This window comes from Alosa sapidissima, chromosome 18 (genome assembly GCF_018492685.1).
Source record: "Alosa sapidissima isolate fAloSap1 chromosome 18, fAloSap1.pri, whole genome shotgun sequence".
Taxonomy (NCBI): domain Eukaryota; kingdom Metazoa; phylum Chordata; class Actinopteri; order Clupeiformes; family Clupeidae; genus Alosa; species Alosa sapidissima.
The window spans coordinates 13,516,527-13,543,828 of NC_055974.1; the positions used below are offsets into that span (position 1 = coordinate 13,516,527).

General features: G+C 41.5%; 1 protein-coding gene across 6 annotated transcripts; it reads right to left on the reverse strand.

Moving 5' to 3' along the window:
- Positions 1–3,588: 3,588 nt before the first annotated feature.
- On the reverse strand, positions 3,589–27,244 carry morc2 (MORC family CW-type zinc finger 2). 6 transcript variants are annotated; one of them, XM_042069110.1, is made up of 29 exons: positions 27,140–27,244; positions 26,643–26,761; positions 25,418–25,598; positions 24,882–24,935; positions 24,688–24,722; positions 24,372–24,440; positions 23,600–23,690; positions 23,355–23,463; positions 21,706–21,865; positions 19,957–20,068; positions 19,111–19,236; positions 18,834–18,913; positions 18,222–18,304; positions 18,028–18,113; positions 16,815–16,955; positions 15,413–15,460; positions 14,291–14,445; positions 13,459–13,587; positions 12,812–12,917; positions 12,114–12,246; positions 11,668–11,754; positions 10,424–10,705; positions 8,313–8,609; positions 7,872–7,929; positions 6,224–6,362; positions 5,917–6,093; positions 5,430–5,523; positions 5,029–5,217; positions 3,589–4,038 (listed from the first exon to the last, which is right to left on the reverse strand). In XM_042069110.1, exons 3-29 carry the CDS (start codon positions 25,483–25,485, stop codon positions 3,970–3,972), a joined length of 3,177 nt encoding a protein of 1,058 aa, XP_041925044.1. In that variant the 5' UTR covers positions 25,486–25,598; positions 26,643–26,761; positions 27,140–27,244; the 3' UTR covers positions 3,589–3,969. The 6 variants fall into 6 exon arrangements, with proteins under 6 accessions (XP_041925044.1, XP_041925049.1, XP_041925046.1 ...); XM_042069115.1 differs by lacking the exon at positions 15,413–15,460 and adding an exon at positions 16,568–16,588; XM_042069112.1 differs by having other exon boundaries at positions 27,106–27,192.
- Between the last annotated feature and the right edge of the window lie 58 nt (positions 27,245–27,302).

Genomic DNA, 27,302 nt, shown 5'->3' on the forward strand with positions numbered 1-27,302 from the left:
GTAACTAGACAGTTGTGGTAGTAGTCAAATAAACATAATTCCCAAAGAATGAATATGATTAAATTCGATTTGGTTTGGTAGTCATACATCAAACCAAGACCACAAGACATATGAAAATATGGTATCAAAGCCTTACATCAAAGACAGCGTTTGTACAGATATTGATGGATGTAAAACAGGAAGCCCTTTACGGTTCAGCCACATGATGTGGTTTTCAGCAGAGCTCTGAACAAAATGTTCCTGATTGACAGCATGCAGAAGTGTGTGTACGTTTTTGTGTGTGTGTGTTTGTGTGTGGTGTGTGTGTTGCGTGTGGATGGTTGAGGTTACCTTTTAGAAAGCATCTGTGTTTTGAAACATCCCCACAGGGAATTTCATTTTTGTTATGTGCTTGAAGGAAAGAGAAGTTCATTTTTTGTTACTTGCTGTCTGACAAGGGATGGCATATGCATTGTATTGCAGATAAGATGGCCAGAGCTTATCATCAACAGCTGTTACTTTTGAGAGGTTCCTACATCTGAACTTGTTAACTTGTTAAAGGGCCCCCTTGCTGCAGCTTCTAACCTCCTATCAAAAATGCTGCATGAGAAACAGAACAGCACATATTGACACTCCCAAAAGCATCAATGCTAGACAGCTTATCTAGAATGAGTCATCAATACATTAATGGTACTTAATATAATGCTTAAGATACTGTTTCACATCAAATTTTTAGCTGTTTTCAATTAGTGGCAGTTCAGGAGAAATATGCAGTTTTGCTTGTGATTCTAAACACATTTCCGAAACAATAAACCTCTTTGAGGAGATCACTCCACTTATGTATACCCCTTCATCTGAACTGAGTCAAGGGACCACATCCATATGGTTCCATTTTCCAGATCTTCGTCACGTTTTGGGCCCAGTGAAATTAGAGGCAGACTTGTGCTTCTTAAATATCAGAAAAACGGTTTAACAATAACTGCTTTACGAGAAGGGAACATGTTACAGCTTAAGATGGCAGCAACTCAGAGGAAGTCAAATTCTTTTCTCTGTCAGCTGTCCTTCAACTGTCAAGCTTCAAGTGGCCCTTGGCCCATTCCTTAAATGCAATGAATTATTCATATGAAAATAAGAAAGAATATGATCTTTATTATAAATCCATACAACACATATTTGGCATCATGTGATATTTGTTAGAAAACCACCATTTACAAAGTCTTTAATAGTGCAACATTTTACCATATTGTTTTGAAGCCTCTTCCAGCTTTTGAAATATGTGTGCCATGTTATTGTCTTTACAATGTCTTCTCTACAGTACAATCATGCTCTATCCATCTAGCCAAATTGTCACAGCTCATAACTATATGTATAATCAGGGCTGTAGAGGAGGCTTAACAAAAGTAAACACAGTTTAGAAATAGAGTTTATCCTCCTTTCAAAAAGAGTTCATTCACCAATTGCAACTTTTAACAGCATGCAAAAATCACACACTGTTATTATCCACATTCACAATAGGTACACTCAACACTCTTGGAAACCAATGTATAATGACAATCACTTCCATTTGTAATAGTGCATCTTTCTGGTCTAGTTTGGTCACATCTCTTCAGTGTGTCTCTGCCTACGATGTGTTCAGCACGTTCATCCATAAGCCCATGATCTGCTCGTCGCAAATATAGCCAAGGTGCTTTTGTCAGACTATCTAGCTGGATGGATGAAACCTTCCTGAGCTCTCCCTTAATGAGATCAGAGCTGGCCTGGCAATGGGGCTGTTTCTACAAGACTGCTCACCCAGGCCTAATAAATCCCATCCGTTGTTTAAAGCCTGGTTGTCCTCCGGCTGATGCATCCTTTGTGTCCCTGACTAGTGCCGTGCCATGTGGGCCGAGTAAAAAGGTTTCATATGCTTTTTAGCTCGGCTGTAGCCTTTCTGAAGGAAAAATACGCGTTCAGGGTACAGGCTGTAAAACTCCTGCTGTTTGTTCTCGGATGCCAGACCGAAATGTGTTAGAAGGGCAACTGTCACTTTTTTCCCCCCTCCTATAACCTCCTTACTTTTGCTCACACCTGCACACACAGACAGACAACTGTGCAGTCAGGTGTGGTAGATGAGTTGTGATGATCCTCTACAGTTCTTACAGATACTAGAGGACATCCATGGGATGGCAGACAGAACCAGGCTAGAAGAGATCTTCCAGACACTCTGATCTGTGTCTCTCTCCTGATGTCAGCGGCCTCCACCAGTGATAAAACGGTCTCCTGCAGCCCTCTTCAAACACACTCATCCATGTTTCATGACATTTTGACAGAGACTGCAGAACCACTGAAGCATCAGTAAGATGCATCGCTTCCAGCTCAGCGCTCAACACAGCACATCTGTGGTCGGTGGCAAAATGGTTGTCCCTATTGGGTAAAGGATGGTTGATTTATCAACAAACCGGCATAAAACCATGTAACTTTGGTCTGATGTCGTTCACTTGTTTGTTGCATCACTGCTTCTGACACTATAAAGTTTAAATCCAATTAAATCAATCTACAAACATCCATATCACATGGTCAAAAAGAGACAGATAAATCCATTCTCGGTGCAAGGGAACAGCTGGATCGCCACATGGCTGCGCTTGATTGAACTTTTGGGCCCCCACAGTCACCGTCAAGGCCTTAAAGTTGACGGTGGGGGCCCAAAAGACCATAGATCCCTCGCTGCCTAAACAGATACCATGTAACTTTGGTCTGATGTTGTTCACTTGTGTTCCCTTCGTCATACATACGTTTTATGACTGCAGTCATTTATACTTGGCCATTGAAACGGGACAACAGAAGTGTCATAAACTTCAAAACTTTGGTCATATCTGATGGTAATTTTCCTAGTACCACAGATATCTGGAAACTCAGTCAGGACAATTTCAGCCCCCCCCATTTCTGCACAACTAGTATCTACAGACAAAGGGTCACACCTGGTAAGCAGTCTTCCTTTCTTCCTAAATCTCAAGATAGAGAATTTAAAGATAAATGGGTACAAAATCATGAAAGAACATAAGAAATTCACAGTATGCACATATCCAAAAACATTTTCTAAATCCCGACTCGAATTCTAAACTTGTTTGACTGATACGGTAACAGGATCTGATCTTAAATGTTCAACCCAGATTAGTTGACTGACAAGTATCTAATAAAGAATAAGAATTCTAACTTATTATTGACATGCTTCTACTGCTTACCCATTACATGATATCTGATCAATTGGAGCGCTTCAAATAATTGGGACACATACTCTACTACCTAGCCAAAAGAACACCAGCAATCATGTGTTTGCATTGTTAGCATTCCATTTCAGTTATTTAACATATATGTAAAATATGACTGAACACATTTTTGGTCTTGTAATTTGTGAATGACACCGGATAACATTTGGATTTCTTAACATGAATCCATATGACTCTGGCTTTATAATTATGAAATCAGGACTCAAAAGTTTCATTTCAAACACTTCAAATTCAATTCATCCAAAAACACTTGACTCAGTAAGGAATACTAAATCCTGTCAACTCGTTACCCCAACTGAACTGAAACTGAATGTGTCGAGCGAAAAAGTAGCATGAACATCAATTCATGTGTTTTAAAGGATTTATTGTGTGTCCCATTTCAGCCATATGATACATGTTTAAAACAAACCGTAAAAATATAAAACAGACTCAGAGAACAGTCATACTGTATGTGCCATAACAGCATTGAAATGAAGAGGAAATAAATCTTTTGGACAGAGTTACAGAGTCTCTTGCATCAGGGCCCAGTAGAAGAATTTTAAAAGATCCAAGAAAAGTGAAACGTTTCGCTAAAAGAAAAAAAAAAAAAAAAAACTGCGTTCCTGCCACACTCACCATCCTCAACCGGGGACAAAACAAAAAACAAAAACAATCTCAGAACCAATGGGTCGTATAAAAGTGGCGAACGGAATGCGGAAAATGGGGCAGGTCAACAGTGAGGTCCTCACTCCCCCTTGGTGACCAGATCCTCGATGTACGCATCCAACTCATCATCGCTGCTGATTTCAATGTCCTTAGAGAAAGAAGGGGGGGGGGGGGCATCATTCAGATATCCTATGATCATACCTGCTGATTCATCATTGAGTGACTGTCAAATCAACCAATCCACATCAAGGCCATGTTTTTAACTTTAACATAAGGATGAACTAAGCTAATAAATAAAACCCCGAAATGACAACACTACTACAAGCAAGGTTAAAGATTTCCAAATGACTAAGATGTCACACAGAAACATAAACATTGCAACTGAACAAAATATGCATCGTAAGTATAAGTATATATACTCTTTTAATCCCGTGAGGGAAATTTGGTCTCTGCATTTATCCCAATCTGTGAATTAGTGAAACACACTCAGCACACAGTGAACACACAGTGAGATGAAGCACACACTAATCCCGACGCAGTGAGCTGCCTGCTACAGCGGCGCTCGGGGAGCAGTGAGGGGTTAGGTGCCTTGCTCAAAGCCATTCCTACTGGTCGGGGTTCAAACCGGCAACCCTCCGGTTACAAGTCCGAAGTTGGTTTTTTTGCATGAACTAAAGCAATCGTATGCCGTGTAGGAGCAATGTGCTGACCCACCTATGATCTTGCTCGTAGTACCATCATATCCTCATCTATTAACCGAGGTTTATACATTGATTTTGCAAAATGTCTTCAGCCATTGGGTTAATACACGGGGGCAGGCTATACATGGGAATGCATTTCTTTTCTTCCTTCTTCTTTATGATTAAAGCATGATCTGATTATGATTGATTGGGCTATTGGGCACTGTGTTAATACATGAGTGTGGTCAATACAAGTTTTTTTTTGCCTGTCCTGCAGTTTAAAGACAATACATGACTAAATTACTAAAATATTATTATTAAAATATTAAAATAATTTTTGCCTAGTTTTTAACATTAGTTTAAGTCAGAGTTAAGACTTTGCCTTTTTTCAGTCAGTCATTTAAATACAGACCCCGGCATGTCTGAGTGACCCAGACGAGTGCGTGTGTGCTACTCACCTCCTGGACCTTCTGCAGCAGGGCCACGATGTTGGTGCGCAGCTTGCGGAGCTTGTCCTCGGTTTCGGCCAGCCTGGCCTCCGCGCCGCTGCTCTTCTCCTCGATGGCCTTGGCCCGCGACTCCGCACGGCTCTGGTATGAGTTACACAGGCTCTGCAGGCCCGCCTCATACTGCTGGAAATACTCTTTCTGTGGAGGGCAGCGCGCGTGCACGCACACACACACACACACACACACACACAAATAAATCACCATATTATGCTTGAGTGATTGCATGTGAATCTGTGTGTATGTGTGCATGTTTGTATTTGTGTGTGAGAAAAGTAAATACTGTGACTGAATGCGCATGGGTGGTGGTGGTGGAGTGTGTGTGTGTGTGTGTGTGTGTGTGTCGTACTCACAATGGGGAACGCCACAAGGTCTTCTGCCGTCATGTTGTTCAGTGAATCCTTCGGAATTCGGAAATCAGGAGGGAAAAAATACCGAAGCAGCGTCCTGTACGACAGGAAGGACGAATCAAACACAGATGCAGGACATGTATGTGCACTAATAAAAAGGCCCAGAGAAGGGCTGCGTCCACAATACTACACACTCTTTTCATTTGCATCAGAAACCCACGTGCGCCTCCTCATTGGGTCTTATCACGGTCATCATTCCGTCATGTATAGCATTTTCAGGTGCGTAGTATGGACACAGCTGAAAGCGCTCGTATGGATGAAGATGCACTAGTTTTGATTTAATTAAGCAATACAAGCCGGCAGTACATTCCGGCGATTTTGATTAACAGCCGAGGGGTGTTGATGGGACCGGAGCTGTTTGAGAAAATGAAAAACGCAGTAGTGTAGACGCAGACGCAGGTCAGTGTGGTGTGTCGGGGCACGTGCCCACCTCATCATGCTGACCAGGCCCTCGGTGGTCTCCTTGCTGGGTCCGCTCTGGGTGGTGTCGGGCTCGGCGGCGGTGGGAGGAGTCTCCGAGCGCACAGGACCCTGATTGGTGTCGGGACTTCGAGATTCCGGTGAAGCGGGTCGCATGAGGCGCACGTCATCACCTCCTTTAAATACCCTGATGGACAAAAACACCACATATCTGAACATCCCTGCTGAAAACAGTGTGAAAGTGTGTGTTGATATGTCTGTCTGTCTGTCCGTCTGTATGTGTGTGTGTGTGTGTGTGTGTGTGTGTGTGTCCTCACCATCGGTCTTTTGGCGTGCTCATGGGCACATAGTCAAACTTCACCTTCCAGCGGACGCTGTCTTTCCCGGTCTCGACAGCTGCCACACGGCCAGTGAACCACTGCCCATTCACCTTGGCTTCAACCAGCATGCCTTTATCTACAACACCAAGCACACACATACAAATATAAATATATGGATAATGTAAATATGTGGCAATGCATCTAATGCACTTCCCAGAGGATGTAGTGGAGGGGAGGGCCAACTTTTTGGCTCAAGGGCTTTGGCTCAAAACACTGGGTTTTGGTCCTTCAGTCTAGAAAAAACTCGCACACAAATGTAGCAATTTTTAATCCGGTCAGTGAAAAGTGCAAAGTGCTCCCAAAGTGCAAAACGTTTTCGGTCCCATTCAGACCATCAGTGCAAACAATCAAAGAGGAGAAACGCCCTTAAATAGACTGCGTCTAGTTGACGCTAGATCTGCCAAACAACTAGCCTAGTTTTGTTGAAGGGTGGTTGGCATTCTCTTAAACGGCACTGTCCACCTAATAGGTGGTTAACATAGGTACAACATACATAGATAATACAATGTGAGGTGAGAAATATAAAATAAAAATAAAAAATTATATTGGAATGGAAATAATGAAAAATAAACAAATAATAATGTTGGAACAAGAATGCAGACATGGAATATTCAACAGAATTTGAAATTACAATTTAAATACCAAGTTACCATAATGGTGTTAACAAGTATGTAAATGTATACGGACTAGGTTTTGAAAATTAGTGATTTAAACCATGTTCACAATACTGAGCCATTATTGTTGAGGACATTATTATTATCATGATGAAAGTGTTATTATATTTTTTCCCATTCTGGTTTCTCACCTTCCTTGAATATCTAACCAGTATGCAGTATTTCTCAACTTGAAATTCATAAGATTCAGGAGGTTCATGCACATCATGAAATCGGTATTTTAAGGAGAATTCTCGAGGTCACCGATTACTGTCTATACAAAAAAAACCCTGAAAACAACTGAAAACTGCTAGAGCTGCCAGGCAGTTACAGGGCTACACTATGGGGGCATGTTCATGAGCCCCCATGTTCATGCCTCCAGAGTTTAACACTGTAGCGGCCTGGTAGCTCTAGCTGTTGGCTGCAGCAACTCCAGCTAGGTAGAACCGATTTCTTCTATACAGACAGTACTCAGTGACCTCCAGAAACAGAGATCTGTGTGAAAAATAGGCGGAATTGTCCTTTAAAAAGGTGCCATGTGTAAGAATCGAGGTAAGAATATCCAAAAAATGAGCTACACGCATCAAAAGAATGAGAAGAAATAAGGATGATTATGTCATTAAAGAAATTACAAGGTATAGTGCTGCAGAGATATCAACCAGAATTAGCGTGCTAAATTACTAGCCACAGCCCGACAGGTGTCATAATACCAGTTTCGGCCATGGGAGGCCGGTATGCGGGCAACATAACCGCCAGCCAAACTGCAATACACGTGTCTCGGTTGTTACTCTAGGGTAGACCCACTCACTTTCTGGAGGTATACTGCCCCCATCTTTTATGGAATGTATGGAGTATGAATTGATTTTTTGCCAGACATTACACATGGCACCTTTAAAACCAATTTGAAGATTAAACAATGCTAAGATCCATACCTTTCTGAGCATCTTTTACACTTGTTTTCACACCCTCATCGGCAAGGCTGCTGTTGACCTAGACAAAACAGTGCACATCCATTCACGTTAGTTAGTTCCTGGAGGATAGAGCTCACAGTCATTCATTCATTCAGGCTTTCCAGCCATTTGCCACATTCAACACAGGCAGAGTGGAATTAATGTGTGCTGAACTAGATCTCTTCTGCTAATGACCCCATATGACAATACTGGAAAAATGGGATCACCTTTTTTTTTTTAGTGTGTCAACCAGGCATCTTCTCATTCAAAACCATGAGCCAATCCGACTTGGGTACAAAGAATGTTGTAATGGCAGTTATGGTTATTATGACCTGGGTTTATTGTTGAGATTGAAACATGCTCAACTCAAGGAGGCTTATTAGATGCAGTTCATATTTTTTTTTTCTGTGTGTGTGGTTTTACCTCCATTTCACTGCTCCCTTGTTTGCTCTGTATTTTCTTGTTCTCCACAGCTTTGGTTCCTCTTTGTGCTGGAGCAGCCATTTTGGTTTTCTTGGGGACCGGCTCTTCCTCTTCTTCCTCCTCCTCCTCTTCTTCTTCCTCCTCTTCCTCCTCCTCCTCATCATCTTCTTCTTCCTCCTCCTCCTCTTCCTCCTCTTTTTCTTCTTCTTCTTCTTGCTTTACTCGGCTCTTTTGTGCGGCGCCTCGTTTTGGTGCTGTTCTAACTGGGGTTCTGCTGGGGGACTTAGCTGATGATGACTAAAGTAAAAAAACAACAGCAAAGCTCTGTTCTCTGTTCATCCTGAAATCACTTACTGCCTTACATAACCTACGAGTGCAGCTTTAATGTGTGTGCCCACTCTCAGTCCAAATAACCACTAACCAATTACAATATCATATTTGGATTCTGTAACATGGAGTAAGTAATGTCGTCTATTAGTAATTCATCTTTCCACATTGCCATCAATTGTTATTTATACTTAAAGGAGATGTTTCACTCTACTTTAAACAATCTTGATAAGGTGTCAACAAATTGCCAGGACAGGTACTAGCATGTACTAGGAGGCTGTTCCTCTTTTTCAGTAGAGATTACCAAAGAGTATCTGTCACTGCCTGTCGAAGTTAATCACTGTTATACAACAACAGGTGCTGATAAGTAAGATAAGTATGATCAGAGACATCACAGGAGGAGACAGACCAGTAGAGGCCTCCACACATACAGCACATGAGTGCAGAGCATTCTGCTTTCCACACCGGATTACATTAGATTCCACTCTTTTCGATACAAGTATAAGTATATATACTCTTTTGATCCCGTGAGGCTCTGCATTTATCCCAATCCGTGAATTAGTGAAACACACTCAGCACACAGTGAACACACAGTGAGGTGAAGCACACACTAAGCACACACTCTCGGCGCAGTGAGCTGCCTGCAACAACAGCGGCGCTCGGGGAGCAGTGAGGGGTGAGGTGCCTTGCTCAAGGGCACTTCAGCCGTGCCTACTGGTCGGGGTTCGAACCGGCAACCCTCCGGTTACAAGTCCAAAGCGCTAACCAGTAGGCCACGGCTGCCCCCTACAACCCCACACACCAGCGTCAAACTGCCAGCCCTGTCAATTGTGATGCAGTTCTATTTTTGTCGGGCCATTCAATAAAACCCCACTGTTTATTGAATGCTTGTCAGTTAAACATTTCAGTGCAGGGGGGGGTGCTGTGGCGCAACTGGCTATAGACCCTTTCAACAAGGTAAACAAAAACAATGCTTGAACGTTCTATTTGGGCCCCAATCTACTTCCTCTGCATTAAGATAACATATGGAATGTTAAAAAGGAAGTCTTATGATGCTGATAATGGAACTCTCTTGAAAGGGTCCATAGCGTCCACACCGTGTTCGGTTTCAAGTTCGAATCCGACCTGCGGTCATTTCCCGATCCCACCCCATCTATCTCTCCCACTTACTTCCTATCGTTCTTCACCGTCATATCCAAATAAAGGCAAAAAGCCTCAAAAATCAACTTAAAAACAGTGACAGCGCACTCACATCAACACCTATATGTGGAGTGCTTAAAGGAATCATGAACAAGGTGAGACAGCAATGACAAACAATGCCACTAGAAATATGTAGCAAATATGTGACTGGAAGCCTGATCTGTAATAAATAGAGCAAATCGCTGCTGTCGGGTGGAAACCTCATATCTCCAAATTTGTTTTTTTATTTGATGACGCAATGTTGAAAAAATTATTTCAATTTCCTGAAAATTAATGGATTTGGAGATCACGGTTTCCACCCTGATAGCAGCGAAATCATGTTTGTCGGCAAAGCCAAGGCTCCATATATTACACAGGAGACAGATTAAAGTTTTATGAGCCAAAATGTACAAAGTAGTGAATCCATGATGGCTGTTGTGTGGCAACACCTTCCTATAAGGATTTGGACACAGTTTTCTAGTAGAATAAGCCTAGAATAAGCCTGTTCACGACCACACAAACTTCCTCTTGTGGGATAATAAAGCTCACCTTGAGCTTGACCTTAAACAGTATCAAAGCAAAGAGCAAAAGGTGCGTTCCCTTACCGCCGGTACCCGTGTGGTCCTCCGAGAGGCCGCTCTGGAGGACGGACTGGGGGTGGGGGCCACGGGTTTGGGTGGAGCCCTCGCGGCGGCCCTGGGGGAGGACTTGGCTGGTGATGGAGGTGGCGGTGGAGGCTTGGCTCTGGTGGCCGGGGGTGGAGCGGGTGCCCGTGTGGGCCGCGGCGATGGGGACGGCTTGGCGGCGGCGGCAGCTCTCTGGACCACGGAGGGAAGGGGCGGAGAGCGAGGGCGAGCAGCAGTGGAGCGCTGAGACGAACGGGTTCCCTGGAAAAGGACGACAGGTTCAAAGCATTTAGATACCCACAGTCTATTGTGCTGACACAATACCAAACTTATGACTTTGATACAATACCATGGCAAAGTATCTCGACATCAATACTAAAACAATACTATACTATGGCAAAAACCTTAACGATCATTAATAGAAGTGATAGAATATAGGCCTAGATGACAGAACATGGAACTTACTTATTTTTATAACTGATTACGAATATGGCTTTTATTAAAACCTAATTAAAATATCAATCTTAAAGTATCGGTACTAATAACATTTCTAATTTCAGGGTATCGTGATATCTTAAGAACTGTGGGTTCCCATTAGAACAGGTCATCCTTGTTTTTGTATTGATGTATTTATTATGTATTTAGCATTAATGTGTACTAGGATGATAAGACTGTCTGTTGCTGTGAATAATGGCTGTATACAGTGGTTGTGCTTTCCCCACATGGGCTCAAACAGGTATGGTGCAGGGAAGCATGCCCAAGGAATGTGTATTTGTTGCATGTCTTACTAAAGATGTATGGGGGTCTTGGACAGCTGTCTTGCTGTCTTGGACGCTGTAACAATGCAAATTTCTCAAGGGATTATCTTATCTTATTATCTTATCTTATCTTTCTAGTATCAGAGCATTGTGCAACACTTCCACAATCTCTTCACAAAGAGCGTCTACAGAGTTGCAGCAGAAAGAGAGGCAAAGGGATGGTAAAATGTCAGCATCCTTAAAGATAAAAAGGTTCTACAGGGAGATTCCATTCTTCCATAGATTTCCTACTAGGACAAGTCAAAAAATATATTTAATTGTCCTCAGAACCACATTTTTTAAATTTATGAACTGAATAGCCGAATTAAATAAAGCCTGTATATAGCCATGTATCCTACTGAAGACCCTATAGAAGTCCCTATAAGCATGTGATGGAGAGAGTGTTTATGTGCGGTTTCCGGGCACCTGTGCATTGCGCTCTTCTGCAGGCTTCATGCTGACCTCTAGAGGGAGCTGTCTCACATCAGCTGAAGACTTAACTGATGAGGTTTTCTGAGGAGAGGAAAGAGAAGCCAAACGTCAGACTGTCATCTTAATCTCTTATTTCCCAATCAATTTCAGTGCAACACCCACAACACTGACCCAGCTCCCATTGCACAGCTGCACAACACCACAAAGCAAAATGACTGCTTTTTCAAAATCAGCATTCGCTTCACATTATCTGCATCTCAATCGATCCGAGTTATAGTTTCCGTATAAGTAAGTAAGTAAGTAAGTAAGTATCTCCATCTCAATCAATCCGAGTTATAGTTTCCTTATAAGTAAGTAAGTAAGTAAGTAAGTAAGTATCTCCATCTCAATCGATCCGAGTTATAGTTTCCTTATAGTTACACAAAGAGATGGTGGGTTACCTGTAAAGACTCCAGTTTCTCCTGCTGCTGTCGGATCTTTTCAGACAGCTCCTTCTGTTTCTCCTCAGTGCTCTTCACGTCCCGCCTCAGAATACCGACCGGCAGATTCTGCTTCTGCTCAGGAGCGTCGCACCTGAGGAACAGACAGCAACGCAGAATATCAAAAAAAAAAAAACACGTGATCCGTTAGCGCATCATATCAGTGTAGTTTAGTTCTTGGCTCGTGGACACATCCCATCCACATCAGTTTTTAAATCTTGAAGTTTAACAAAACACTTCTCAATCATAAATAGAGACATAAGTGTAATAATAGACGTTATAACAGAATAAGCAGGTGTGCTTAACTCCAAAATAAACATAACTACTGTTTGGTGTGTAGAAAAGAACAACTGTGCTGATGAACAGAAAGACACACACTCAAACCTAAACACCGTTTTCACTTTGTTGTTGTAGTTTAGGCCATGTCCACACGTAGCCGGGTATTATAAAAAACTGAGATTTTTCCTCCTTCATATTGCAAAATAATTCCATCCACATGTACGCAGAAACAGCTATAAACACTAGTACATTCAAAATGGAGAAAAATGCTGGAGAAAAACACACACACACACACACACACACACACACACACACACACACACAGAGCTGCAATTATTCGCCCAAATTCGGGTGGTGTTCTCTGGCTGTTGTGGAGTTACCTGTCTTGCGTGCCATCAGGGTTCATGAGGCACACCCAGCTGTCGGGGTACCTCTTGTCCACAGCGTCCATCTGGAACGGCAGCGTCCGCCACTTCAGACACTTATCTGCGGCACAGAGCATTCTGGGTAAGCTTGTGCCAAGACTGCATAGACCATAAGACCCAATCTGTGGGCTCTATTTTGTTTGACACAATATGCACAATGCAATTCATTAAATCTGACATGCACAAACTAATGTTAATTTATTGAACTGGGGAAAACATTTAGCTCATTTAATACCACGCTACACACAAGCACTGGTGGAACAAAGCGCAGAAAAGGAAGTTCTCAGTACATGAATTCATTCAAACCTAAAAGTAGCACCATCTCCATAAAACTTCTAAAAATCATTGATGACAAATCGTCACTTAAAGTCAACCTCTGTCATGTTTCTGTAGATGTTCAATAAAAAAAAAAAAAACCTACCAGTACAAATTACTCAACTGATTTCGCCTCATTGCGCCATGCAACATGTCAGTAAATTAGCAAATATTGGCATCATTGCCTGTTTCCAGTACAGAATTTCCACAGCACGGTAGCCGTGCGCACTGCGCACTGCGCGCTGCGGAATCAAATAAGTGCCCTGTGTGTTTGCTGGTCAGCTCACCACACTGGATGGTGACTGGGATCTCCATGGCTCTGCGTCGTCTGTAGCGCATTTCTGTGGCTGGCGGTGCGCTCCAGTTGGCCGAGAGGTAGCCAAACTCGTCCCAGAACTTCACAATGCCTTTCTGAGCTGTCGAGGACCAAAAGCAATACATTTAGCACCTCATCATGGTCAAGGCGTCACATGAGCAGTCCATACCAGCCCTTTGTAGTAACTTCACATGCTCTTTAAACATTTACATTTCTGTGAGTGACTTTTATGTATGTGAGATATATATGTGTATGTGTGTTTGTTTGTTGTGTTATGGTTGTATAAGCTACTGGATGCCTAAAATTTCCCTCGGGATGAATAAAGTATCCATCTATTTAACACAACAGGTTGTAGCTCGTTCACCTCAAAATAATGGCTTCAAACTCATTTTGATGCTACAACAATACAGTAAATTAAGTCTCTGGCATTGTTGGTGTGGGCCCAGTACACGTGGTTCTTCCGTGTGTAATGTTGTTGACACAGGTAAGGGCATGACCCTTTTTGTCGGTTTTAGACGGATATGGGGTACCCCCTACAAAATTCTTATTTAAATCAACAGCACATATCTAACAGCACATATTCAGGGTGCTGTTAGATCTGTGGTTCAAGTCCTATAAGGTGAGCTTGGTGCTGAGGATCGTTACAGATCTTACAGACCATGTGTGTCTGTCTACGTGGCAGACATTCTGATTAGCGTGATCCTTACTAATAAAACCAAGAAATCAAATTTCCAGTCAAAACTCAAAACTCAAGTCAAAAATCACTGTATGTGACTCGTGGTTGAAAAGAAGGTGTCGCTCACCTATAGAAATGTCCTTCCAGTACTGAGCGAGATGCTCGCCCATGGCCCTCAAGAGCTGCCTGTACTCCTTTGCATCGGCGAAGTCTTGCTTGTTGTGGGTCGGCTCCAAGACTAGATAGGGCACGTCCACGACACCTACTACACCACCACACGCCCTGGAACAGCCAAAAGAGCTTTGAATTAATCACAGTCAACAGTATTTCATACAGGAATTGGTTCTATATGTGGTCGTAGCCGACCTGGTAAGTGGGGATTGACACTTTGTTTTAACATACTACTGATGTATATAAATATGGTTTCATTTCACAACAGGCAAACTATTCCTATGAGAACAAAACAGAAAAAGAAAAAATACTGTCAGTGTTTCCCATACATTGATTAATTTGTGGCGGCACACCACAGTATCAAAACTGACCACAACGCAATGATTTTCTATGTTATAGAAATGGCATGAAATTCTTTAGAACAGAATACTGTTAGTATACTGTTGGGTTGTCGAGGTTAGCACACTATAAAGTTACAGTTACTTCTCAATATTGACTTGTCGTGCAAGGCAAGTATTACTATAGGCTATTCATCTTATTGACTCCGACTGAGAACCCCCCCCCCCCCACACACACACACACACACCCTTCACCTACCACCACAAATACAATTCAATTCTGTGGGGAACACTGACTGTATTTCTGATCATTTATTCATGACCGCACACATTATGCAGACATTACCGTTACCATTGCATAAGGTCTACTTCACACCGTGTAGCTCGATGTTTGCCCGTGCCTCTATGCTTGCTGATGTCCCTGATTAAAATGAGACCCGTTTTCCTGAAATTGTTCTTATGTCATCTACCCTAATGCTACATATGTCTGTGTCTGCTGTCCATATCGGCTGTTCCCTCTGCAATGGACCCTTTCAAGAGAGTTCCATTATCAGCATCATAGTTGGCCCCACAAGACTTCCGTTTTAACATTCCATATGTTATCTTAATGCAGAGGAAGTAGATTGGGGCCCAAATAGAACGTTCAAGCATTGTTTTTGTTTTTATTGTTGAAAGGGTCTATAACTGCTCTCCCACAACATTTTAGCTGCTCTCCTCCTCCTCCTCTCCACCATCTCTACCTCTCTCTGTCCCTTTCTGGTCCAGCTGCCAGCAGCACTGGTTGAAGCCTGGAGACATTGGAAACAAAGAAGCCTAATTGTATAGCTGATCATAGTCTACTGGTTGGACTGTTCAGTTTCCCCATGTGTGTTTAAGTTTCAGACTAATACTTTTTCCTCCTTGAGACAAGCCGTTTTGGAAAATACATTTCCATTTATATCGGGTTTAAGCAAACATCCCTGCATGAGTAGTTGATATTGACAAACAGCTGTGATGTTATGGCGTGCTGCTAACCTCAACAACCTAACAGCATTCAAACGTTAGGTTAGGGATACGGCTTCTTAGATGCTTGCACATAACTTAACTGAAGATTTTGGTCTCCACAATTGACTAAGTTATGATAAAAACTTAGCAGAATTAACTTGAATGCAGAGTTTTAAACAAACAAATGATGCTAACCGGATTTAATCACAATTAATTTAATCACAGTCGCCTTCTATGTGCCGAGAACAGTCCTTGCACGATTGTTAATGTTTTCATTTATATTCAGGCAAATAAGGGACAGGTTTGTTGTGCGAGAGAGAGAGAGAGAGAGAGAGAGAGAGAGAGAGAGAGAGAGAGAGAGAGAGAGAGAGAGAGAGAGAGAGAGAGAGAGAGAGAGAGAGAGAGAGCAGGGCAAGATGAAAGTGAAGGTGCACACAGCTGTATAATTATTATGAACGATTCACACCAGATGTGTGGCGACTGTGTCAGCTGCGTTACCTGTCCGTTTTCATTTCGGCGCCCATGTTAACAGGTTAGAGCGTGCACGCTGCCTGAGTGACACGCACATCTCAAGGCGCGTGTCAGCACATCTCAAAACGCGTGCAGGCTAGAAACAGGACCGACGCCTATTTTTCACGCGACAGCCAAGCGTGTTGGAAGCGTTTCCAGCCAAAAGAGACAGCAAAGAGATGTTTTAATAGGCCGCAGTGGCGTTGCAGAGACGTTTCTGGTATGAATGCTCACATCAAACACGACACAGCAGCCACGGACCACAGACGGAATACACACGCCACATTAGCGGTCTGAATCAGCCGTTACATGCTGTCCCCTTGGTTGCTCAATAAATGTTCAAACTCAAATTCTTGCTTAAGTATATGTATAAAGCACTAGCAGCAGTCATAATTACTTACATCCTGGATAAATCTCTCACTCTATGTAACAGATAGACACACACACAAAGTTATCACACACACGTGACTTTTTTTTAGTGAAAGGAAAAAAAGTGATTATAGTGACAAGAGATGTAATTGACCTGATAAGTAGTTTGGAGCCAGAGCATGTGTGAAACATTATACTGTTAGCAACTATACTGTGCTACTATGCATTTATTTCAGTATGGTTTTATTTGAAAATTCAGAGTGTATGGCCCATACTCACATGCCTCCTTCAAGCTGCGGTCCCGCCTTTTCGTACATTTTGATGAGGCGACTGCAATTATATACAAACATGCCGTCCTGGTCTCGTCGCTCGATGTTCACCCCAAAGATGAAGTTCAGCTCTTTGGGTTCCTTCAAGGCTCTAGTAACCGTAACCGTAACCACACACACACACACACACACAACAAAATAGAGGTCAGCTACAAACAGTGTGAACAGTTATTTATGTAGGCAAAAAGTGTGTTAAAAATACATCTAACATGGGGCCACTGTGGCGCAACTGGCTACAGTGCCCATACCACATTCGAGGTTCGAGTCCAACTCGGGTCATTTCCCGATCCCACCCCTTCTCCATCTCCCACTTGCTTCCCGTCACTCTCTCTGCTGTCCTATCTCATTAAAGACGTAAAAAGCTCCAGTTTCATCCACAGATAAATCATAAAGCCAAAGAGACCTGGAATGGGGTAACAAACCTCTAGGTTCAGTTATAATAATATAGTTCAGGAGAGTCTGAGAGCCCATGGATAGGTGATATGTAACTAAATGGGTGAGATGTAAATGTAATGACAGCCTGTGCCCTGCCTTAATGATAGCCTGATAGACAATGAATGTAAAGTTCCTGACATAAACCAAAGCTTTGACCTAGGCAATTAAAAACTGGGACAAGGAACTGAAATGTGATCACTTGGAACATTAGCCAGTTGCACACCAATAGCTTCTAGTCTCTGTTCCCTGTAAGCATGAAATCATGAAATACAAGCACACATACAGACTGTGTGCTGAACTGAAAAACACACTTTAGCACAAGTTTAGTAAGACCTTTACTGATCTAACTCTACTCTTGCCAAATATACAGTATATTTCCATCCTAGTGGCATATCAAGCATGTTTGACTTTACAAAATGCTTTTCATAATGGAGGTCTTCAAGGTTCAAATGGAGACCATAAGAGTGAAGGCCATGGAAGTTGTGGTTTTAGATAAAGCAGCCTTCCTGGAGGATGTACTTCCTCTTCAAACAGCACACCGACAGCACTTAGCGTTAGTCTTGCAGGGCCAGACGTGACTTTGGTTTTAGATTAGATTTCCTTTCCCTTCATATTTGCCAAATGTTTACTTCAACTATTTGTAATTGCGTGACATATCCATTTAGAAAACTTATGAAAGTGTATTTTACTGATGCAACACATTCTTGGGTGTTAGCGACTAGAGCTACCTCTGTTTGGATGCGTGGATGGCGCGCTTCGAGTCGGCGTCGGCTCGAATGCCCGCAGCCGCGTCCTGGGCCTTGCGTAACGTTGCCTACAGGAAGAGAACAACAAGAATACGTCCATAAATCACATCGGTGCCATTGTTTCTGGTTATTCACTAACAGGTCAGACTGGTAGCGTGCTCGTGTGGTGCCATTACTCGGGCCTCTCTGGACAGGTCGTTCCCCAGCTTGGTCTCCAAGGCCCGGGCTTTACTCTCCGCCTCCCTTGCCTTCTCTTCAGCTTGGGGGGAAAAAAAGACACAGAGGGGCCATTGTAGATAAGAGGTGTATGGAAAACATTTAAGTGCTAGCATTCATACCTAGGGTTGCAAAATTCCGTGAATTTTCAAAGTTGGAAACTTTCCATGGGAATTAATGGGAATATATGGGAATTAACAGGAATAAACGGGAATTAATGGGAATAAACTGGGAATTTTTAATATGGCAAGTTAGTCTATAACAGGGAACTTAATGTAGTGGACAAAACCCCATTTTGATACAATATATTCTACATAAAAACTAGGGGCAACAAGTATAGAAACAGTCACATTGTGTGACATACTGTAACCTCTGCGTCACTATCTTATCTACCTTTGTTAACTCTAAACTGAGTTTAAGTTAAGAAAAAAGAAGCATTATCAAATAGTAAGGGAAAGATGTTGTTAATTGTTAAAGTGGTGAATGGTTGTCAGGGTGGTTCATAACCTCACATGCCTTATCTTTCTAATCTTTTACAATTCTACTAGAACATTTTTAAGAGGAAGACCTACCAATCTTAGCCAAATGATCAGCCTTCTTAACCTCCTGCTCTGCACGGGTCTTGAAACGCGTTGATGTGTATTTATACACTCTACAGCCCAAAAAAAATAAAACACACACACACGCAATCACACACACGTGCAATCACACACACACACACACACACACACACACACAATCAAATCACACAGACAATAAAACCAGTATGTAAGAGGGTCTGATAAAGGTATCAATAAATATGTCTGTATTATGTAAGGAGCACGTAAGTGTATGTGTGTGTGCATGTACCTAGGGTTATAGAGGCAGCAGGACAATCTCTTGGTTCGGACTTTGTGTCCCTGGATGAAGATCCTCATCCTGGGGTCGATGTACAGGACAGCAGCGTACGCCCGGAAAGACCGGCGCTCAGGCTTCCTGGGGGAACACATACACAAAAACATAAACAAGAACATAAAGAAAACAGCGAGTTTTTTTGCTATTCAATTTCTCTATATTTCTCATAATAAACCTGATTTTATTATCTGGTCCTGAATATTAGACCCTTAACAATCTTTAAAACATGTTAACATAATGTTTTAAGCAATCTTATTCTTAAATGGCATAAAGTGGCCATTCAAACTTTTTGATACTGTGCATGGGAACAAACATCATCTCTATGTCCAATATCTTTCAGCTTTATGAATCAGCAGGAAAAAGTCGCGGCTGCATTCTTTAAAAAGACAGAAAGGTTAAAGGAGAGAGTTATTAGATAGATCTCTGTTTCTTAAGGTCACCGAGTACTGTCAGTACGAAAAGAAAAAAAAACTGAAAACAATCGGTTCTACCTAGCTTGAGTTGCTACAGCCAGCAGCTACAGCGCTACATTCTGAGTGCATGTTCGTGAGCCCCCATGTTCATGCCCCCAGAGTGTAGCACTGTAGCATTAGCAATAGTAAGGGAAATGTTAAGATGTCGTTAATTGTTTTCGATTTTTTGCGCACCAGTACTCGGTGACGTTGAGAAATGGAGAACGATGTCAAAAATCACCAAATTTCTCCTTTAATAATAATAATTAATTTATTAATTATTTTTATTTATAAGTGCCTTTCAAGTCACCCAACGACACTGTACAAGCCACCCTCTGGCCATACTCACACTCCCTCTGAAGGGACACCCGCCATGATTATATCCTGATGGTCTGTCTGGACATCCAGCTCTGTCTCGCCAGTGTCCATTAACTTTAAGTTATAAATCACAACCAGTGTACCTACAAGGAGAAAGAGCCACAATCGATTACAAAGTAAAACGATTATGCATATTTCAGTTAAGCCAGGCTTAGGACAGCATTTATACAGTATACATATACATATACACACACATATATATATATATATATATATTCAGGGTGCGATTTGTAGGGGGGGATGGTGAGGATTTCCCCCCCTCTGGTTTTCCTATCCCTACCTCTGCTAAATTATTTTTATCCCCGGTGGGGACAACATTTATCCCCCTCTGCCCCTCATATTGATTAATGCTACTTCATATAAGTAAAGCGCTGCAACGTGAGAACAGTCTAGTAGGCTAGCCTACATAATAATCTGACATCAGAAACGCAGTCACCGTCAGCACTCATGCTGCTGACACAGTGGCTGCGTGATAACTTAATTTGGCCTTGATCGTGCAGGACATTTCAGAATGTAGAGTGTGTAATCCATCATAAATGGCTAGTTTCAATGGAAAAGTTAGCTGGACAAATGAAAGAAAACGAGAAGGATTCAGTGAAGCATAATAATGTTTTAGAACCTTCAAAATTAGAAAACTAGAAAACTGATGCAACCGAGATGGAGGACAACTGCACGTAGAGTAGAACGTAGGCCTATTGTCCGAAGGAACTTACATTAAATGAGGAGATATTGTCACAATGTCACAAAAAGTGTTACAGAAATTGCTTGGCATCGCTTATTCAATGGCTCTCTACCGAAACACCTGTAGTTTGCGGAGGACGAACGAGAAAGCACTCGTTTGATAAATCAGCCAGTAGGCTAGGCCTAGTAGACAAATAACTTTGAGAAATAATCTGTACTGCAAAAACAAATGTTGGTGGGTATTTAAACTATCTAGCGGGTGTTTTAACAGCTGCAAGAAATAGAAGCTTCATGGTCTATGTTCTGGTTCGTAAATTATTTTCATAAAACTTCAAGTTGCCCTATAACTTTACTCTCCAAACTCTTCACTGCACTGTAGGCAATTAACTGACAGTATGATAGGCTATTTATTTTCTGTAGGCTACAATAAACAGATTTATTTTTTCAACTTTTGCAATATTACGCACTTGGCTACTAAACGCAAATCAGCAGGAGAGAGAATGCACGTAGCCTACGCAGCGTGTAGCGCTATGTGTAGGCTATTTGGTTACCAACTAACACTGTTAGCCAATTCACTAACTTAAGACTTCAGTGATATCATATACAACGTTTTTTTACACAACAAATACAGAAAGGATGGAGGCAACAAAAGTAGAGTCATTTCAGATGGGGCAAGAACAAGGTGAATTTGTATGCTTGTCAAAACGTAGTCCTACCCTGCATTAGAGGAGCTGATCATCATACCAAGCACACTCGCTGGATGGGTGGGGGGGTTTACCATTTTATTCAAAATCATCCCCCCCCCTGGTTTTTACACAAATCGCACCCTGTATATATTTATTATTGATGGCGGAGGCTGCCATGCAAGACTTGCCAACCAGTACATCAGGAGTAGTCTGGGTTCGACAGGGTCAAGAGTCAAGCTTGAAACCAAACTCGAAATGTCTGGACTGGGCGTCAATCTACGCAAGGCTTTCAATGTCATGGCCTAGGGCAGGAATTACAATAGAGGTACACAGAAATGTCATCCGTGACTTACCACTGTTTCCCTCGATTTTCTTGAACTGACTAAAGAGTTGCTCTTCTGTTTTAAATGGCGAGTATTTGTAGATTAGTTCTGTTTCAATTGCAAACTTCTCTGGATCTTGAGTAAACGGCTGCCTTGTCTTGGCATTCCAACTTGGCAAAGGAACAATCACCTGAGAAGGATAATCAATATTTCATCATGAAAGAATATTACTGTTCTAGAAATGATGCCGTCACTTGACTGGGTTGAACTTCCAGTTGGCCAACATAACCTAGAAATAATTGGAGTGGCAGCTGCTCACCGAAGTATGAATAACATTTTCACACCTTTATTTCCATTTTCAGACCTGCTGTTCTTGATGACATTTTTTGAGTAGCAACTCAAGCTCAAAAAAAAAAAATGGCTCACGTCAGCCTTCATGCATGCAGCCAAAAACAGACATAGCCACGAAGATACATTTTGGATAGTGACCCATCTTTAATGTCAGATATTTATATAAATTTGATCCAATGTGTTACTGAAAGCGCAAACCGAATCTTTTACAGTAGCTCTATAATGTTGATAATCTGTTTTAAAGCCTAATGATCCTGACCTATGAGAAACACGTGTGTTGATAGGGACTGATATGTTTGATCCATTTTCTTATATGTGGCCTCTATTCAATCATGTCAGGTCTATTATTACCTCATGTTATGCCAACATATTTAATTCACCTGAATATAGGCTATGGTGGCTAATGGACATCTGCTGTCTGCTCAGTGTGTAGTCTATCCCTTAACTCATAATAGCCTACATGTTTGTTTGTCTTTTTAAAAAATACAGTGACACATTGAAAACATAATGCTAACTAAAATAACTGGTGAACAAGTAATAACTTTCCAAGACAACATCAAAGTATTAGGCCTATGTGAATTCACAATCACACTCTTTTTGCTGGTGGAACGCAAATTTGGAAGTGAACACTTGTTAAGCTCACCTCATCAAGTCTTTCATTTAACCCACCGTAGGCTGAAGGAAAATAGTATAAAGAGAGGCCACTATGCTTTGCATTTTAGACATTCTAATTCACATGCTCCAGGGAGCATTCCGGAGAAGTTGGATATCTGCCCGTTCTTGCGTAGTTTTATGTAAAACAATCATATCGGCTCACTTTGATGTGAAAATGTGTGGTTGCTATGCAAAATGCGTACAGGTTGGCAGGTCTGCATTTTAAGGATTTCTTTGACAATGAAAACTGTTTTTGCCTCTTGATGATCTCCAGTGCTTCCCTGAGTGTGACTTCGATTCTGTACAGCCTGATTTTTTAAGCAACAGTAAAAGTTACAGTAACTAATATAAACTATTGCCAACTTTTTAAAAGTCCATATCATGGGAAGATAAAAACATACCACTTACACAACACTTCCTGAGTATATAGAAACCACTTTTGTACAACTATTCTCCTCTCAACTTCTCTCAAAGGCACACATCATGGCACTCTTCTCTCATGGCAACAGATGAATAATTAAAATGCTCTGTGTAACTGTATTTGATTGAACTGGATACAGCTAAAATTACCAAATCAAAGTGAAAGACAAACACATACACTGGCAGGAGGTTGAGAGCACATGAATTTGAACATTGGGTGTGTGTGAAGAGCCATCAAAAACGCTAGTCCTTACCTCATCTAAACCCTCCTCCTCGTGAAAGGTGCGGGACAGAAAGAGGCAGGTAAGTTTGTCCTCCTTCTTGGTGAAAAGAATGAAATCTTTTCCCATGCGCATAGAACCCCTTTAAGAATAAAGCAACGCGGTCAGACACACTCATAAATAAGGGAAATAAGGAAATAAAGGACCAACTATGATATATACAAACATACTGAAATATGGAGTGAGTGGAGGAATCAAAATCTTTTTTTTTTTCTTACGATTTCAGGCCATTTCCATACTGGCCTATGTGTGTAGACTCAGGAGACCTCTTGCTGGATTTCCCAAACTGAATGACATGAGTGGCCTCGCCTGTAACATGCAACACAAGAAATAAGTGATCACATTCCTGTTATCCTCTCCTTCAGAGATACACGGACAACATCGAAATGATGTTTGCTTAAAGAACTTTAGATTAGATTCAACTTTATTGTCATTGTGCAGAGCTTTACTTTTACAATGGACAACACTGGTAACATCAGGGCAAATAGCATCTCAAACACTCACAAAACCTCTCAACACCAAGTGATTGGCAGGCCATTTTACAAGCCTTTACAAGCCCTTACAAAAACTAAATGTTTGCGGCAGATTTGCAGCAAACGTGGGTGATTTGTGGGAAACAAATGAGTTCACTAGAAAATATTGCTAGAAGTTTTCCAATGTTGGCCGCTAGAGACAAACTTCCAGCAACGTTCTGGCAACAAAAAGAAGTTTGGCACTAGTGGCAAATGTGATTTGCCACCAAACTTAGCCAATAATAGCAAACTTCCAGTGACAAATCTAATTTGCATATGACATTGCTGCAAATTTGCTGCAACATCGCCAAAAGTTAACCACAACTGTTTGCCAGAAACCTAATTTGCATGTGAATATAGGACCTTGCAGTTAATTTTCGGCAACTGTTCGCCAGAAACCTAAAATTTCTGTAAGGGATGTACTAAGAAACAGCTAGCTTTATGTTGAGACGGAGCAGAAGGAAGTTATGGTTTTTACCTGGCTCCATTCCTGTTCCATCGTCTAAGAAGCAAAGCATAAAACCTCCTCTCAACTCGGGCCTCTTCTCTGAGGGGAGGGAACAGAAGGACAGTGTAGGTGAGTGAGCGGATCATTGATCAACAGTGCCCTGACAAGTCTACTATAAACATCACACCAAACAAAACACTAAATGCACCTCATCACACATTCAAGCAGGTAGCCAAATAAAGAGATCTAGTTTTTACAGAAGTTTACTAAGTACTTGACATCTATACCACAACTATTATGCAGCGTGCCAAAATATTCACTTTATGGAATCACAAGTTTGTTTTACCTGTGTATATATCAATTCTTGTTGCATTTGCATCCCTGTATATTTGGACAGAAAACAAAATGAATAAGAGGCTATAAAATGAATGGCAGAAATATGATGAATTGACAAATCACACGCTATTCAGGTTCAACCATACCGAATCCACATTCCTTGCCCCAGGCGATAAGTGCAGTTCACCGTTTTGAATACTGTACCTTGAGTTGTCGACAAGCTCCGCCAAGGCCCCAAACAGAAACTCATGGGTTGTACTGCAGAACAACGCAGACACAGAAAACACACAAAAGTTATTTACCTCGAATACCTCTTAATACATTCTGTATCTGTCTTTCTTTGGGTTGTGCACACTATCTATCTATCTATCTATCTATCTATCTCTCTATCCATCTATCTATCTACCAGTATATCACACTGTGTACTTCAATCCACCATTCACGTATGTCAAGATTATTTGTCTCATGATGTCAGTGTGAGCCATAAATGGATGTACTTCAAGGCTCCAAGGGAGGCTGCTTTGTTATTACCTAGTTGAAGTAATTAAGTTTAAGCAAACTTAACGTAGAGTTAAAATGTAATGTTGAGAACACAGAGTTCATACTGTAGTTCAGGATTAGCATAGACACAGAGCTATGTGACGCTGGACCAATGCAAATGACTGCAGATCAGTGCCGTCACAAGTTACACTGACATTTCACTTGGGAACTCCCCAGGACAGAGACAGAGCCAGACTTACGAGTTGGTGTGCAGGTACTCAAAGGTGAGCTGGGCCCGATTCAGACTGCCATAAAGGGAATACGCCATTGTATTGGATGGCTAACCGTTTCGACACACTTGGATGGCTGATCTTGAATTCTCTCGTCTGGAGAGGCAACTTATCAGTCAAAGTCTCATGAGGGCAGACAGGATGTAGTTACCTAGAAATAATGAAAGATAAAACATATGTTTGGTACCTTGGTAGCATTGGTTGTTCATGCTATATTCTTCCTTGTCTAACAATGGCAAAAGGTAAAGAAATGAAACATGCATATGTAAAGGGATAACTATGGAATTATATCTTAATAACATCACATTTGTTTACGTAGAAGCTTTGCATGGTACATTTGTTTGCTGGATCTTTCTTTCATTTCACCATAGCATTACATAATAACTAAGCAGGCATAAATGTGAAAAACAACTACTAATAGACAATGCACGAGAAACAAGAATCAACAGTGTAAACACAGAATAGCATTTGGCATCCCAACAGCCAATCCAATGGAGAGCACCGACTAAAAACATATACCAGGACACACAAGGAGACCATGAATGAGGACAAACAAGGATTGAATTCACACCAGCTTCACTTCTATGATAAGGGTAGGAAAGCAACTAGATGAACATATTTCAGATGTATTAACCTGTTACACACTTAACATGGATGTAGCTGTTAGCTGTAGCTGTGGGACACAATACAGGCCACAGGGATATACATTTTCAAAGCATAATGGGTGTGGACCACAGTGATTATTTATCATGTACAGTATGTGTGTGCGTGTATACTCAGCATCATTTAGGATTCACTTTATTCATTAGCTACAATCAATTTGTGATTTTTGATTGTCACATACTGTAAGAAAAACATTATTTGCCTTTACTGAACTACAAGTCATAGTCAGATTTGATTTAGAACTAGATTTACAGGATTGCAAATCTGCAAGTGGGGCAACACCAGCTAAATAAGGTTGCCTTCCAGACACTAGTTCACATGATAATCAACTACTGGAACACCATGCTTAATGTGTTGGAACATAACTACTAGAGACCTTACCAAGTGCATTTTATCGAATAATATTATCGAATAATTTGTATTGGGTCATTTCCCCTTGACGTTGCTGAGATATTGCAGCATAACACAAGCCACAAAACTTGCTAGCAACTTCCTAGCATAACACATGCCACAAAAAGTACAGACTACTTACTATTTTCACGTTGTCAATTATTCTGCATGCCACCACTCGGATGTACAATGTATGTTGAGTCCTCACTGGCCTACAGTTTTGTAACCACGAAGGCCACAACTTCAGCGTGAAGTCCTCCACTATAGACACCAGAATAAAGCCTTCATCATTTTTCCTGCTTTGCATAGTGTTACAGTTAGCCAGCATCTGTCAAGTATGATTGATCAGCAATACAAGCAAGTCTATTGTAAAATACAAGTGTATTATAAAATGTTAGGAATCCGAATAGCTATCTATCCAACTCACGTTTGCTAGTAGTCCATATTACACATTAACATTAGCTAGCTATCTAGCTAACATGCTAGCTAGCTATTTTAATTAACACCTGTGTAAATAAATGTCAGTCAAACGAACAATCTGTGATACCAATTTGCGTCGTCCGTTGGACTTTAACAGTGTTGTCTGTCTAAAAAGGCGTGGAGACCTTTTAGGGTGCTATCTTAGGGACACAAATGTACCTCCAAAGGCCGCGAAAATTCTCCAATGCTGTTCATTCCTTGCAGGCTCCTGCGCAAAACACACGAGAACGAAAATACCAAAACCCGCCTCCGATCTGTGAAATATCCAATAAGGCTGGGACTAGTTAATTTAGCCGAGTTTGATTCGACAGTAGTCCTGACA

Coding starts and splice junctions, on each gene's coding strand:
- morc2 (XM_042069110.1), bottom strand. CDS start 25,485: ATGGCGTATTCCCTTTATGGCAGTCTGAATCGGGCCCAGCTCACCTTT. Junction 12,918..13,458: donor CCCAGTCACCATCCAGTGTG/GTGAGCTGACCA, acceptor TCTGTGCCGCAG/ATAAGTGTCTGAAGTGGCGG. Junction 7,930..8,312: donor AAGGGAGCAGTGAAATGGAG/GTAAAACCACAC, acceptor TGTTTTGTCTAG/GTCAACAGCAGCCTTGCCGA.